We start from the raw sequence: 16937 nt of genomic DNA, 5'->3' as shown, positions 1-16937 counted from the left end.
ATAGCAGAATTCACAAGTACAAAGGTAATATTTACTTATCTTATATATATGAATATAAAGGTTATCCATGATGTTACACATAATACACATATATCCATAGTTTGGGTTTAACTCATATCATGCAAATGAACTACCTAGGTACTTAAATGGCCAATTACTAGATAGTATTAATTTGATTTTGATTTTACAAGTTGCACATGATATCCAGCAGCCTACCGCCAGCAGCAAAAATATGTTACAGTCAAACCTGTACAAGCAAGAGCTCAAGGGGCCAGAATATTTTTCTTGCTCATAGAGGTTTCTCTCTAATCTGCGTTTCTCACTCTTAGAGGTAAGGGATCAGATATTTCTCGCTTAGGCAGGTTTGAAAAATAAGTTGCAGTGATAAATGTTCTATAACTAAAATTACTTGTTCAATACAGCTAATATTTATGGAAACCAAATTTAGTGTGAATTTTGTTTTCCTGATTTCCCGTTCTCGAAAGATATTGCAATGTTTATCGTTAACACTTATTTTTCATTTAACATTCCTAGAATGTGTTCAACTATTCTACACAATCAATACCTAGGAACTGAGCAAGTTTGATCGGAAATATCGGTTCACAATGCACATTTGTTTTTCTCAAAAGGATCAAAACCGGCCAAGTGCGAGTCGGACTAGCACATGAAGGGTTCCGTACCATTACGCAAAAAAACGGCAAAAAAATCACGTTTGTTGTATGGGAGCCCCACTTAAATATTTATTTTATTCTGTTTTTAGGCCTAGCAACAAGCACTTTTAAATTGTCAAGTTTTAAATATTACCTTAATCTAAATATCAGAGCAATTTATTGATGCAGTTATTATTATTCTTAAAAACATTGAATTATTATAGATATGTCAAACTTGATAATAAGAATTCACAAAAGGATCGTCAAACACCAAAATTGTACAGAAATACATCATCTGTGAAAATTTCAACTGTCTAGCTATCACAGTCAGACAGACGGACAGGGGTCTTAGTAATAGGGTCACGTTTTTACCCTTTGGGTACGGAACCCTAAAAACAATGAACTAAGAGATAAACCCTTTTTTAAAAACAATAAAAAAATGGTCAGATGCACCAAAATGGGAAAGTATCAAAAATAACAGATAATAATTACAAAGGATTTTCCCTTATAGAGGCCAAGGAAGAGTCGCTCACTGGTACAGAGGTTCGAACGGAACAAAAACTCTCTCTTAAAGAGGTTTGTATCTTTCGCTAATGATTTACTTTACTTTTTTTACTTTTAATAGAAGTAATCTAGAGCAAAAATTATAGGACCTTACAATTAATTACTCTTAGAGATAATAAATAAAATATGTAGAGTTAATGTGAAACTGTTCTTTGTGTTGTAAATAAAGGCTATTTTATTTATTTATTTATTTTTATTTTTATTATAATTACTCTTGCTAATAGAGGTTTCTCTTTTATCCAGTTCTACCTTATGCAAGTTTGACTGTATTATGAAAATAAATAAATAAAATTAATTATAATATTGTCTTCGGTTACCGCGATAGTTACTCATGAAATAAAACTATGAAAACGGATTATATCGCGTATATTGAATTTATAATACATCCCGACGTTTCGAACTCTTTACAGCGTTCGTGGTCAACGGGTAACGAACGCTGTAAAGAGTTCGAAACGTCGGGATGTATTATAAATTCAATATACGCGATATAATCTGTTTTCATAGTTTTATTTCATAAAATTAATTATGTTTACACGTTTTGGTTGACATATTAAGTAAAGTAAACAAGGTGTATGAGGTTGTCTATACATTAGTATAAAGAGATTACCTGTCTCATTTCAGTATGTGTGTAATCATTAATCAAGGTTCTTACATAAACAGGTATGAATACAATCAAGTTTTTTTCATCGAATGAACTACTATCCTCCAATCTCTCATGACATAATACAAGAATCTATGTCAATTCGTGGGATCAAAATTGTTTCGAAATAATTAAAACATTATAGTTGTTGATTGATAACTTCCAATAGACATTAAGTTAAAGTTATTAAGTTCTTCAGCCAATTTATTCACCAAAAAGCATAATTACACCATTCAAGAAGAAGCGATATCGTAGAATTCAAATTTATCGACCAATAACTTGGAACGAATGAGTGACAAGTCCATACTATATCGAACGGAAAGCTATACAGTCCTACCTACTGATAACAGTCATGCAGAAACATAGTAGAAACAGTACTTACAATCTAAATGTTTCTTTTTGGGTGCGATCATTTCTTCCGTAGTGGCTTTGCATACCGATTTTGCTAAGCCTTGCCCGGCTATACTGTGGCGAGCGGCTAAAAGCCTATCGTTTATAGTCTGACCCGCCATTTTCACGTTCAGTCCTGACATAAACTATCCACACCTCGACACGGCACTAATTTTCCTTTTTTCAACAAATTCACAAAATTATGGTGATGACGGGTTAAATAAAATATGTCACCACCCCCCCGACTGGCACAATACTAAATTCAAGATGGCGGGTACAGAAAAGTATTGCCAGATAATAAAAGACATATGTAATTAAAAAATTGTACAAAATCGGGATGGAAAATAATACTCTACTTTCAGAAAGAAAGTGACTGATCGCAATCGGGATTAAGGGCTTGTTACACCATCCTTAATAATTTAGTAATTGATGAGAGGGACGCCGCAATACGTGAGACTAGATGGAGGTATACTATACTAGGTATCGCCACTATCGCCAACTCACATCTAAGGTTTGCAACATCCGTCAATTTTTCAGATCCGGATATTTCGGATATTAAAATTTGACTGATCCGGATATCCGGATATTTCGGATAGTACGGATATGTATAAAAAAGTTACGTTCTACAAGGATTCGTTATAAAAAGGCTATTTTCATGGATAGTAGGATTTATTTGAAATTAACGTACTGAAATCAGTGTGTTTTGTATGACAAAAATTAAAATTTTATTCGCAAATTAACAATTAAATAATAACAATCAGTCTTTAAAGAAAAAAAAATTACAATGCTATTATGTAGCACATCAAGCACGTGTTATTTATTTTAACAGAAGATGGGGAACCGACATGATAACACAAAAAAGTCAATGATATCAACACGACACGCACAAGCACTAATGACGTTCCAGGTAGACGACCCACAGGCGACTGGGCGAAAGCCTAAGCCTGATAACAATAGGGTATTCTACTACCTAGTCAAATCAGTTGCTTTTTTAGAACTGTCAAAACGATTTGCTAATATGGAATTTATATGAAAATTTACATCGTGACGTCACGGTCAACTAACCTACTTTTTATACCTACTTCAATCCAATGGATTAAATAGAAATTGTGTTTACAAAATAACTGCTATCTATGTTTTTCTAATAATTATCTGGTGCTTTATTTCATGCATGGTGTGAAATAATTTATTTTATCTACACATATCATAAACTCTCTATGATGCCTTCAAAATCCGTAAATAATGGCCAACATTAGATAAACTGTTTTGGTACAGCAAATTTTTTATCTGTGAAAATGTTATTATTGCTAAATAATAACATCGATTTCGATAATATTATTTTATTCAAATTTCGAACATCTCTGAAAAACAAAGAAATACACTAATAGCTAAATATATATTATTGCAGTTTGATTTGACCTCTATTCTAATATCAGTCGAGATGAGGTTTTATTCGAAATGAAATGTCAATTGCATGGAGACTATATAAAGGAGCCAAATCTCTATGTATGAAAAGTGTCCATCAAAAAACAGTAATTAGGCGGCGCCACCATACACCGAAATACTACCAAAAACAACCTACGTAATTTGGTCGGGTTATTTGTTGCCTTATATGGTTCATGTTATACTCATGTCCCAGAGCCTAACTGGCGCCACCGGAGAGATTAGGAACTATTATTTAAAGCTGAAAGCGGTCACTTTTGCAACAATTCTGCCATAAGAGATTGGCATCCTTTCTATACCATCGAAGGTAGAGGTAAGGAAACGAATCTTCATGTATCAAAAAGTGACCGTAAAAAACAGTAAATAGGCGGCGCCACCATACACTGAAGTACCTAGTCCATACACCTAGTACTTTATATAGACGTGCACCCGTGCGACCGTGAGGGACAGAACATACGCAATGCGACAAAATTAAAAAAAACTAACATTCCTGACAACATACCAGAAACAACCTACGTAATTTGGTCTGGTTATTTGCTGCCCCTCCCCCATTTCGTCTCTATATTATTATACCTCTACCTCTATGGTTCATGTCCATATACGTCTTCTTTCTATGTCAGAATTGACAGAAGTTGTCTATGGTTGCTTTGATCTAACCATAGACATAGTATATAGTATCGAACCAATCGACCAAAAAGAAACCGAACCGTCCGGCACGACACGAACCGAATCGAACGAATAAAATGCCGATAATGGCAACATGAGGAACAAACATTATTGCGGCCAATATTGTTTTCTTTATGACTTATCGTGATTATGTTCTCTCCTGCTGACCATGTGTATTCGTTTTAGATTGCTGTTTAAAATGCTTTGATTCATTAAACAATTCGGATGTAATGAGTGCATACTTAGGTAATTGGTAATAAGTACCTAAACATTGAAGTCATTTGATATCGGACTACTTACGCGAACTCTATAGACTGTGCATTCTAGTGGCCAGACAAAATGGCAAAGAAAAGATCTAAAGCGAAGTCAGCGAAACCGGCTCTCGCCGTCGAGTCACCTGGGACTGTGACTAAAACACCAGGTGTTGACACGATCAACACAGAAGAAGCCATTGCGGCAGCTTTGAGTTCAGTTGCTCAGCCAGTCCTATTAAAAGTTTGTAGACTCTGCGAGACAAAAGATGGCCCATTTCTTAACATCTTCGACCCTGAAACATTAACTGCTAAGAAAACCCAAGAACTGATGCCATTCGTGGTAAGACATTGACCATTGTATATAATTTAATTCAGCAGTGTCAAATTGTATACACATACCATAACTAAATAGAACACATACTGTATGTACATTTTACAATAAAGTACACCATTCTTAGGTCTAATCAAAATGATTTATATATTATATGTATGTAAACTTAAATTGATAAGTATTTTAAGGATTTCTATGAATGAAGTGGTATTGTGGTGGTAAAACTTTTTTTTGTAGTCAGTTTGACTTTCCTTTATCAATGTGATATTACAAACTGATATACCAAACATTGTACACATGTACCAGTTATACATAATAATTATTATGACACTAGCAACCCGCTCTGGCTTCGCGCGGGTTACACAAATCCTTAACAAATTATACACCTAAACCTTCCTCAAGAATCACTATTAATAGGTGAAATCCGCATGAAAATCCATTCAGTAGTTTTTAGTTTATCACAAACATACATACAGACAGACGCGGCAGAGGATTTTTAAATATGTAATGATATTTGTTGTTGTTATTCTCTTCTTATGATACCATAGTGGTATAGAAGGCCTTCACAAGGTCTTGTCACATCTCTTGATGCCTTCTGCCTCAATCTAGTTTAGTGTCATTCCCAGCTTATGTCTTGTAATGTCTTGCAGTGAATAAACAGGATTGACTTCATGATTGTTTTGCCAATAATGCCACTTTTTATTTATGTAATATTTGTATAGTATACATATATTACCACATTCAGTGCCGAATACCAGACTATTGGGTATTTTATGGTTTCATTCCCAGGCCGGATGACCATTGGACCAGAGTGGGGGTTCTGCCGGGGAGTATGATGTCATAATTTCATAGAAGTTTGACGTTTAAAATAACACTGCGTGTGCTATCAAAATTGTTGCAGACTTGTCTTGGTCTAACTTTAGTACGCTTTTTTCAGAAAATGATCTAGTCTAATAGCAATAACACTAATAACTTATCTCGCAGTAGTTATAGTAACAAAAACTCATTTAAGTAATCATAATATATGTCCCTTTTTAGGGTTCCGTACCTCAAAAGGAAAAAACAGAACCCTTATAGGATCACTCGTGCGTCTGTCTGTCTGTCTATCTGTCTGTCTGTCTGTCTGTCTGTGTCTGTCTGTCCGTCTGTCACAGCCTATTTTCTCCGAAACTACTGGACCAATTAAGTTAAAATTTGGTATACATATGTAAGTTTATGACCCAAAGACGGACATGTAACGTAAACAAATGAATTTTAAACACGGGAAAACTTTTGGGGGGTTAATGAGAAAATTAAAAAATAAAGTTTTTCAAACTATATTGTGTTACATATCAAATGAAAGAGCCCATTATGAGAATCTCAAATATATCTTTTTTATAATTTTAGGATAAACAGTTTTATAATTTTAGGATAAACAAAAAATGACCAGAAAGAAATCAAATTCAAATCATTCCTTTATCTCCGAAACTACTGGGTCTAAAATTTTGAAAAAAATATACAAAATAGATCTTTACCTATAGATCACAGGAAACCTATTAGAAATGTGCAGTCAAGCGTGAGTCGGACTTAATTACTTAGTTTTTGATCTGACCCCTACGGGTTTTTTAAAGACATTTCACTCATGTTTCACATAAAATATACATTGTTTAAATTGTGTAATGTACGGAACCCTTGGAACGCGAGTCCGACTCGCACTTGGCCGGTTTTTTTGGTTGTTTGATCCCCTGTTAAGTACATAGGTTACTAGAAAAGTTGGGTTATTCCCACTAGTTACCATCAAGTTGTTACCAGTGGTACTTACTGGGATTTTTTTTCCCACCTTTTACCACTGGTAACTACTGGGAATTATTTTTCCCAGTAGTTACCACTGGTAAAAGATAGGGTTTCTTTACCAGTAGTTATCACCAAAATTTTCTTAGAGTTCAATACTAATAAAAACAGTATAAATACAGGCTGTTTTTTTATAGTCACCTGCAATAATTTACGGGGTAAATATATAGGTCATACTGAGAAAGTTTTACCATGGAACCAATACCGAAATCGCGAAAAAAATTTGACTCACATACAAATATCAACATCAGACCAGGTAAAATGTATGACAAGGCCAATTAAAAAAAAAATTGATGCTTTAATAAATTATTATAAATTGATTAGGTTTTAATTTCAGTAAACTGCCTTGAAAATGATCAAAAATACTAAAAAGTAAACTTTTTAATAAAATGACTTGAAAAGTAATCTAAATGGATGATTAAATTTATCCTTACATATATTTAGTTATTGCACTTGTACCGGTTAAACTGTTTTAATATTTTTGATCGCTTATAAGGCAGTCTACTGAAACACATAATTATTTATTAAATCACTATATTTACCCCCTTATTCATAAAACTTTACGGGCCTGATTTAGTTAAATTATCCCTTTCTTACAAATACATAAGTCAACATGACAGATAAAGACAAACAATTCATAGCTAATTCAGCCCAGTAACGCGTTTATGAATAACGCCATTATAATATACTATTTATGCTGTTTTTATTAGTATTGAACTCTAACAAAATTTTGGTGGTAACTACTGGGAAAAAAAATCCCACCTTTCCCAGTCGATAGAGAAAATAATTCCCAGTAGTTACCACCAACTCGGTCTGGTGGTATCTACTGGGAATTTTTTTCCCAGTAGTTACCACTGGTAAAAGGTGGGAAAAAATCAACTTGGTGGTAACTAGTGGGAATAACCCGATAAGTATTGCAATAGACAAATATGTAACAAATAGTTGGCCTATCACAATAGTACATTTCGATGCTAGTGCGGAAAGCATTTCCGCGCGTGTATCGAACGACGTTTTTTAATACAGTTGCGAAAAAATAATAAAAACAATAAGTAAGGAATAAAAACTTTGGAAACTTAAAACTTTAGTTAGGGATTGCAAATCCGGCCCCCATTTGGGAAATCCGGATTTTCGGATAATGGCTCGGCCGAAATCCGAACTTCGGATAAAATCCGGATTTTGTAGTTTTTTTTTACTACTATGAAAAGAAGAAATAAACGACCATATTAGAGATAATCAGTCTTTTTAATCACAATTGTTATTATTTCAAAATTAACTGTAACTCACGTATTTTAAGTCGAATAGCTCGACATGTAACGGTTACAACTGGAGGCACAGTAATCTAATTGCGAATGCATCTGCGCGCCCACGACCGCCTGTGGTGGAAAGACAGCCGATCTCTTGCCTTACATTAAGGGTGTGATGGATAAGATCGGACACTTGTTACGCCGTAGATATAGCATTAAGACGATTTTCCGCTCGCACGCGCAGCTCAGACAGTGGATGCGTTTGCCAAAGGACAAGGAGCCCTTAAATGTTCCTGGGGTGTACGGGATTCCGTGCTCCTGTGGCTTAGTATTATATTGGGGAGACCGGCCAGAACATTTCGACGAGACTTTCTGAGCACATACGCAGTATAAAAAACCGGGACGGCCAAAGCTCCGCAGTGACAGAACACGTACTGGATTAGGACGCGACGCACTATATTAGGTTTGATAGGGTAACCGTTCTGGCGCGAGAAAAGTTCTTCGTTCAACGAAAAATACGGGAGGCTATTGAGATCAGTCGTTATCCGAATTTCAATCGTGACAGTGGTTGGTCGGTGCCGCTTAGTTGAAAAACGGTTTTGGGTACTGCGTCGGTGGTCAGTGTGGACCGGCCTTTAGCAAGTGACTCAGTGAGTGTTGTGTGCGATCCGACATTTGACAAACGCAATACGGAGGGTAGAGCCATCCTCGCAACGGTGACGTCGCCGGCACCGCCGACGCCGTCTGTCGTGAGCGGCCGGGCGAGTCGGGCTTTGGCCCGCAGTACACGCCGCACCCTCGACCAGTGAAGACGTGTCGTATCTCCGTGAAGACGGTCCTCGTAAATTGGACCGAAACATGTCGAGCTATTCCACTTAATAATACGTGAGTGACCCGGTTTTACATAATCTAATATAAATGTTTCTTATTGACGTCTTCAAATAGTGATTATTACATGTCTCATGGCTTTATTTATTCCTAAATTAAGATTTAAAATTTTATGTAGGTAACACACCGAAACTTTCGCTGTTATTATTAAAATGATGTGTGTGGCAAGTTTGCAGAAATATTTGCTTTGCGGGAACCGGGAAGGGAATATTGGAGACATTTCATTATTGACGAAATAAACCTAGATTATTATGAAAACTGTTGTCGCCAACAAGCCCACTACTACATTCACAAACACAACTATATCTTGCGAGATGATTGGAAATACTATCTTATTTTAAAATGATTTCACATTCTTATGAGCTCTCGCCCGTCACAATAATTGGAACTTTAGTCAAGGAAATATTGTCGAAATTACACTACGCGTTTTACTTTTGATGAAAATGCTATTTAACGTCAAGTAGCCGAGCTACACACACCAAATTTTGGCTACTTCACAAGAGATGTCGCAACCAGCATCTATTATTATGATTATTATACTCTATCCCTTTTACACTTGAGCCTTCCAAAAAAGGCAATTGTTGTATATTTCCTTAAATAAGTTCTAAATTATTTATCTTAACTCTCAGCAGTCCACATGGTACGCCGGCTGCCCACAAAAGTTCCAGTGCCGCAGGCCACTATGATTTTTCATCAGGTTTAATTGGCTTTCTCAGCCGGCCATGTGGGCGGCCGGCGTGCCAAAGTGAACACTTTACCGGCAGGCCACGTGGTACGCAATGATCCCACAAAAATAGAATTACCATATTTTCATATTGCGACTCCTCTTCTCGTATAATGCAGATGCAGAATAGGCTTACGCGTGGTACGGCGTCAAAAATAGGTAACTTTCCTTCTGTTTTCAAATTATGAAGTTTTATTTGTGTCATTTAAAACTCAACCAGACATTTCTTTTGTTTTCATTTAACAAAATCGACGGTCTCTTTTATGGCGTTGCCCTTGAGTTTTGTGTTATCAAGGTGCCAATATATTTCCAATTTACAATGCCCAGGTTAGACGTGGGTAAAGCCTGACCAGGAATATATGATCATTGTCAAGAGGGCGCTATTATTCTCATTTATATGGCAACAGTTCAGTATAGTCTGAACAATGTGGATTGGCAACTCGTTATTTTGACTTACATACTTTTATTCACCGTAGTCAAAATCAGAATCCAAATATTCGGTGTCCACATTTTTTTATTGTCGGTAGGTACTTCTTTTTTACCGTATAAATTCATGTATTTTCTTACGTATCACACATATAGGTCAAAATCGTCTAATTGTATCTTCTTTTTTGTTTTTGGTTTGCTTTTCTTTGTCAGCCTAATACCTCAGGAGGAACGTCCTACTCTCGTAATCCTTGAATCGATGCCTGATTTACCTAGAAATTTTATTAATGACTATAATTACTGCAGATAGTTATATTTAATTTAGTCATAATGTACCAAATGGTGTGGCCACACCATCAGCTCAGCTCAGCTCAGCTCAGAGCTCTATAGCTGAAAAAGAATTCGTCTATGAGAATGAATGAGAATGAGAGAATGATCACCATTGGATCACCAAAAGGCCACCATGATGATGATGATGATCATGTTACTGCGTAGGTAAAAAAAGTAGGTATATTCCGTAACCTTACATAGGTTCTGGTACATTGTCAATGAACAAGATTGATCGTCTCCAAACCCATAGTAAATATTTTTCAATTCAAACACACTCATTTTTGTTACTTATTAACTATAATAATATTTTAATTTCCCGAACGGTTCTTTTCCAGCAGTTTATTATTTACATTATTTACAATGTTTCGCTCTTGACTATGTATAGTTTTGGGCATTTTTTTTTCATTTGTTGTTTAATATTCAACACTTAAGTATTAATCAAGTAAACCGCCACAATGACACTGACAACAGTGACAACCTATCATTAAAATTATTGCCAGTGTAAGAAATTAGTTCCAATGAACGCAACATGGCGCATGATCATATATTACTGGTCAGGCTTTAAAGACTACTAGAATGTCTAGAATCAACTTTGAGTTCGTAGAAATAAAACTAGTAATTTGTATTTTTTCTAAAAAATCAATTTAAGAGGATACACCGCGGCCGCGCGAAATCGTCTTTTCATACTAACGTAGTCCTCATTTTCCTCTCTGGATATTAACATTATTAAAAATATGTTGACATAGTTTGTTGTATGTCCGCTAAAACAATTCTTTCTTTCAATTCTTACAATTTTGAGTTAGACCATAAAGAAGAACTATTTTTGCTACAATAAGGTGAATATTTCCGAGCACATTGGGGAAAATTAATAAAGGTATAAAATATATGTACGTGTGTGTGTTTTTTTTTGTATCTGCGATTCTGCGCACTGGCTTTACATGCTACGAACTGGGGTGGGCAATACAAAATGTCTTTTTTTTTCTAAAAGCTGTGCAGTATATCCATGCGGATTTACAGTGTTGGTTTACGGACGTGTCCGTCCAGTCCAGGCGCGTGACCAATTTATGAATGCCGGGTTCCAAAAATTGGTCAATGGAAAATTTGGCCTGCTGTGTGAAAACGTTGACTTGTCAAGAACTAAAAATGTATTATGATTATGAGTTTCTGCTTTTGGTACGCCGGCGACCCTCGTGGCCTGCGGGTAAAGTTGTTAAAAAATCATACTGGTCTGCTACAACAGAATCAATGTGGGCCGCCGGCGGCCTACTTGGCCTGCCGATAAAGTTACTAAATATCACAGCGGCCTTCTGGATTCGATTTTTTTGAGGCGGCCGGCAACCCACATGGCCTGCCATAAAAAAAACAACGGGTTGCACTCAGGGAGTGCCGGCAGAAGCAAAAACTTGAATACGTTGTGCATTTTTGATATTTCGGAATGGTTAGGGAATAATTTTGCACGAATTGATTTAATTCAGTATAAAAGTACTATCATTTATGTAGTAAAATACAATATTCATTTATTGCGCTATCGTACACAAACAGAACAATTTATATTACATAAAAAAATTAACACTTCAGACCTATTACAATTATTTAACATTAAAAAGTTTATCTCTCAGAAAAATCAACTTCCATCCATAATTTCGATCAGGTCAAGTGTCCGTCTTACGAATTTTCAATCTGTCGGTCACGTGACCTGTCGCGAGTTTAACATTTTTTCCCCATCACAAAAAATGCACAGCGCCGCTAAAGAAGTTTTCACTTCAAAAAATAGTTTGTTCTATAACCCTGAGTGTTAAAAAATTAACCAAATTTCTATGAAATGCCTCCATGGGTGATTTTTGTTGTTTAGTTAGTGTTTTTGCACTCCAAATCAGAGCATTACGTCATTTTTGTACGTAGTAAGATTGCGTTTAATTTAATTCATAGACTAAAAGCACTAGACCGCCCAACCCCTTGACATGCTTGTAACCAAACGCTGTTTATCTTCGTAGTCGACATCTAGCGTTGGGTATATACCGGATTTATCAATACCGCTACTTGACACTAGATGTCACAGGTGTGCGTACACTACATCTAACATACGAAACACAACATACGAAACATACGAAAAATGTATTGGTCAACAATTTACAACTAATATTACAAGCGGAAGAAGTTGAAAATAGAGTTCCGGTTATAATATTAGCTGAAAATGGTTTAGCGTTAGACTTTTCGTTCGTCGCGACACTCGCGACATTCAGTGTGAAGTAACAGTACTGATAAATCCGCTACAGGTCGATTACGAAAGTAAGCAGCGTTTTGGTTACAAGCATGACAATGGGATTACCGGTCTGGTATTATTAGTCTATGATTCTATGAATAATTGAATAATCTTAATCTTGCCACACACTTCAACCACACGTTATGGTTCTATAGTTTTTTTGTTTTGTTTTTTGTAATGTTTTTTTTTTACTTCTATTCTTACCGTATTCAATAACACTGATAGATTCTTCTATGAGACTGAAATATTTCTACCAAAAGTTTCTGAGTTTGGCTACTGATGCTATTACTCTCCGACACGGCCATCCCGACGAGTCCCACGACCTTGTGTGACTTATCTTCAATTAAAACGTCACCCAGTAGCCATTTAGATAGCCAAATAATTTAATTCCTTATCAAAAAAGAGGATAAAGAGGAAGAGGAGAAGGAAGAATTTTTGGTAATGTCATGTTAATTTCATGAAAATCTCCAAAGTCGACTAAATAATCTTAAGGGCAGCCTTAAAGGCTTGATTCAGTAAGCCAGTAGCCGCTTACTTACTTCCTATCTTGAAACGCTATTTCATTAAGACTCAAACAGAGAGTAACAAAAGAGCACTTATCGCCAAAGTTCCAGTTGTGAACTGCTCACCAGATAATCAAAGTTCTCAACTGAGATCTCCTTCATTGAATGCCCCCACCGCTTTTATTATTATTTATTAATTATTATTTTATTCAAGACAACAAATGGTCCAATGAGTGTTATCCTAGCCTAATAATAAACATAGATTTTGTCCTTTGACAAAGTTTCCACATTAAAGGACAATCAAGCTTATGCTTATGCAAGCTTTAGCTTTTGTATTTGCTGGCAAGTCTATTTGCTGGTGTTCGCTAAGAGCTCCTGAGGTTTGTTTCAATAGGCGATAGGAATATCGCTTATTGCATTCTCGCTGGTTGTGTATTGCATTGTGATATTGTTATTATTAAGAAATTTTAGCTAAGTCGGACACCTGGAACTGATTCAAACCTTGCCTGTAAGATTTAACCTAAACAAGACATCTCATTGCCAAAGTTAAATAAAGACTTTTCAAACACAACTCTGTATGGCCTGTATGGTTAAATTTGTATAATAAATAATTTTCCTTTTTTAGACACAAGTTGACCATTTATTGAAACCAGGAAACCACATATAAAAATACTAAATGTTAAAGCAAAATACTTTCTTTTAGATAATTTCTTTGCTCATTCTGCTACTTATTTATGTACTGTTCAATCAACCGGATGTTACCACCTTGTATTGCTTTTAGGGCTGAATCTGATCCGCTTAGCAGTCATCGCAATATCGTTGCATTGCATTTTAGCTATCAGGGAAACTATATTACAATTTATATTAACGACCGATCTGACCGTGACCAATTTATATTGTTACAATTTATGATTATTTTGACGACCGGTCTGGCCTAGTGGGTAGTGACCCAACCTATGAAGCCGATGGTCCCGGGTTCGAATCCCGGTAAGGGCATTTATTTGTGTGCTGAACAAATATCTGTTGTTCCTGTTTTCTATGTATAAAAGTATGTATTTATCTATATACGTACACATGTATATCGTCGCCTAGTACCCATATTACAAGATTTGCTTAGTTTGGGGCTAGATCGATCTGTGTAAGATTGTCCCCAATTTTTTATTTATTTATAAAAGATTTAAATTGGAAATCTTTAATTAATGTATAGTTTTTTTTTTCATTATTAAATTTAAAGCATAATAATAGTAATACATTAATAAATTTAAAGTTACAATACATTATTAAATAAATTTTTACAAAATAAAAATAATAAAACACAATTGGAAATGAATAATATCTTACTAATGCAGGTGGTCATACATGTTCAACTTCGGGATGCCGCTTGTTTTACTCTCTCTGAAATGTATTTTTGGATCTGCTAATTTAACGAAAGTAACGAACTCTCGATTATTTTCTAACATTGTTTTTTCATTTCAGATTGCTGAATATGATGACCTTCCTCATAAAATATGCTTCCGTTGTTCAGCCAAAGTCGAGGAGCTACATGAATTTGTACAAAAATGTATAAGAACTCAAGAAAATTTGCGTAAAGCCTTAGGGAGATCTGGTCCAAAAACTCAAACCAGCAAACTATGGGAAGAAAAATTGCATAAATCCAATATTTCAAATGATGCAATATGTGATGCTTTGATTAAGAAAGCCATGGCAGGAATTGAGGACTTACCCTTAAATTCTATGCCACTTGACGAAACGCAAAACAAAAGTAAAAAATCAATTTCTGCTCAGAATGACGAGGAAGATGATGAATCCGACTTACCACTTAACAGAGTTAAACGAGAAACGAATAATACCATTGGATTAAGATCAACTAGACAAGAGAAGTTAGAAATTAAAAACGATAAACCTGTTGGAAACCAACCCTTAGATTCGCTAAAAAACAAAAGGGTGACACGTGAATCTGAATCCTTGAATAACAAAATGTCACCAATAGAAGTTCAATCTGACGATGACGAGCCATTACAGACAAGAAACAGTATTAAAAAGAGTAAGCTAACAGCTAATCAAAATAAACCACACGTTGAAGCTAAGAAAAATGTTATCAGCAACGAAGAAGATGATTCTGATAACAATATAAAAATTAAACAACCAGAACAAATTAACCAGGAAGCCGTGAAAAGTGCTCCCTCAAAAGACAAAGATTTTGATATTATGGATCACATTAGCATGATAAAAGTGAATGGCGTTGGTGTTCTCTTTCAGTGCAAATTATGTAACAGAAACTTTCTTAAGAAGGAAGTTGTGATTTCTCATGCTTGTGCGAAAACCGGCATACCTAAAATTGATTTTACCACAAATTTGGCTTCGATTCCAGAACCGCCTAAAGTAACTACTGTTAAATATATTAATACGAGGATCGAAGGCGACCGAAAACCAGCACAACCTTTAACAGATGTCCCGCCTGCAGCATCTATCCCTAAACCGATCCAACCATCCGCACCTGAAGTTAAATCTAAGCCTAAAATAGGTCCCGCAAGCAAAGTTAAACGCCCTGTTGTTGGAATGGTTGTTACACCGAGAGAGCCGAGTCCTCTAGCACCTCAACCAACTCCTGTTACGGCCATGCCTGCCGTTGAATTCCCTGCCGCTCCAAATTTGAAGAGCAGGTATAAATTAGTGCCAGGGCCAAACAATACTTTTACGCTTATGGAAGACGTTGATCGCGACATTCCTGTTCCCCGTATTGTACAAAAACCAGGGACACCCATAGACATCAGGCCAAAGCTAACGCCAGTAAAACCTAGTGAAGTTCCTCAACAGGTTTTTAAAAATGTTCTTAATCACCATTTCCAATCTCAAGTTATTAATTTAGATGATGCAGAAGAAATAACTCCTCATGTTTCCGGAGCGCCTCCATATCCAGTAGGATTGTTCTCAACAGTTTCGCACAATCCTAATATCTTACCCCCTCCCGTAATCCCGCAACCAGCCCCATTTCCCACACCGGCAATGAAAAAGCAATCGTATACTATAGTGAAAACCGGTAATCCGAGTAAACTTTTGATATCTACTAAAGCCCAGCCGCCAGTTGAAGAACCTCCTAAAAAGAAGCCAAGAAAACCGAAATCAGTACCAAATACAGGAGAACCTACGCCGCATTTTAATGCATCGTCTGATGATTCGACCCGGTCAAAGGATAACTTTTTTACGTTCATAAATGTAGACCCTTTACTTCAGCCATCTTACGTTCTACCTACAGACAACATTATTCAAGAATCACAAATATCAACTTCCACGCCGCAAACTAACGCTTCGAAGCAGATGCAAATGTTTATTCCTGTAACATGTGCCCAGAAAAATTCTCAAGAGAGAAAAAATTGCTATCGCATATCCAATCTCATTACTCAAAAATGGATGAAGAAGACCAACAGAGAGAGAAAACCGGAAAAAGGCGAGGGAGAAGTTCAACTACAAATAAGTAGTACTCGATAGTTTGAAAGTACGCACTGTACTAGATAAAAAGTAGAAGATAAATAATAAGAAAGACTAAAAAAATTACCTCCATTTGAGCTATGGTCTTCTTTTTTGGTTCAATGATTTATTAAGTTTTTGTTATAAATGCTAGATTGGAAGTATTTTAAGTTTGACAAGTCAAATGAGAAGTTTTCTTAAATAACTAAGTTTCTGTAAGTGTATGTTTTAATGAGTAAGTGTAATGAATTATTACTTATAGTGTTTTAAACCAATAAAAGGTAAGCAAAGAAATATATGGAAACATGATTGTATCATCATCA

General features: G+C 35.7%; 1 protein-coding gene, 2 long non-coding RNA genes and 1 pseudogene across 13 annotated transcripts in view; 2 read left to right on the top strand and 2 right to left on the bottom strand.

The window, feature by feature from the left end:
- Nucleotides 1-2514, bottom strand: part of LOC134745817 (phosphatidylinositol-binding clathrin assembly protein LAP) — a 72992-nt gene extending 70478 nt beyond the window's left edge. For 4 of the 11 annotated variants that reach the window (XM_063679959.1, XM_063679964.1, XM_063679928.1 and 1 more), the window contains exon 1: nt 2237-2512. In XM_063679959.1, the coding sequence (XP_063536029.1) occupies nt 2237-2387 (151 nt within the window). In that variant the 5' untranslated portion in view covers nt 2388-2512. Of the gene's footprint in view, nt 1-2236 lie in introns of all 11 variants that reach the window. The other 7 variants (XM_063679935.1, XM_063679947.1, XM_063679952.1 and 4 more) reach the window with 3 other exon arrangements.
- Nucleotides 1-16937, bottom strand: part of LOC134746667 (uncharacterized) — a 184424-nt gene that overhangs the window by 97038 nt on the left and 70449 nt on the right. The gene's annotated exons all lie outside the window — the stretch shown is intronic.
- LOC134746684 (uncharacterized) overlaps nt 1-16937 on the top strand; it is a 77358-nt gene that overhangs the window by 3494 nt on the left and 56927 nt on the right. The gene's annotated exons all lie outside the window — the stretch shown is intronic.
- On the top strand, nt 4451-16647 carry LOC134741266 (uncharacterized; annotated as a pseudogene).

Source organism: Cydia strobilella, chromosome 1 (genome assembly GCF_947568885.1).
Source record: "Cydia strobilella chromosome 1, ilCydStro3.1, whole genome shotgun sequence".
In the NCBI taxonomy this organism is placed as follows: Eukaryota; Metazoa; Arthropoda; class Insecta; order Lepidoptera; family Tortricidae; genus Cydia; species Cydia strobilella.
Note: the sequence above shows the minus strand (reverse complement) of the source record. Positions and strands in the feature narration are given on the sequence as shown.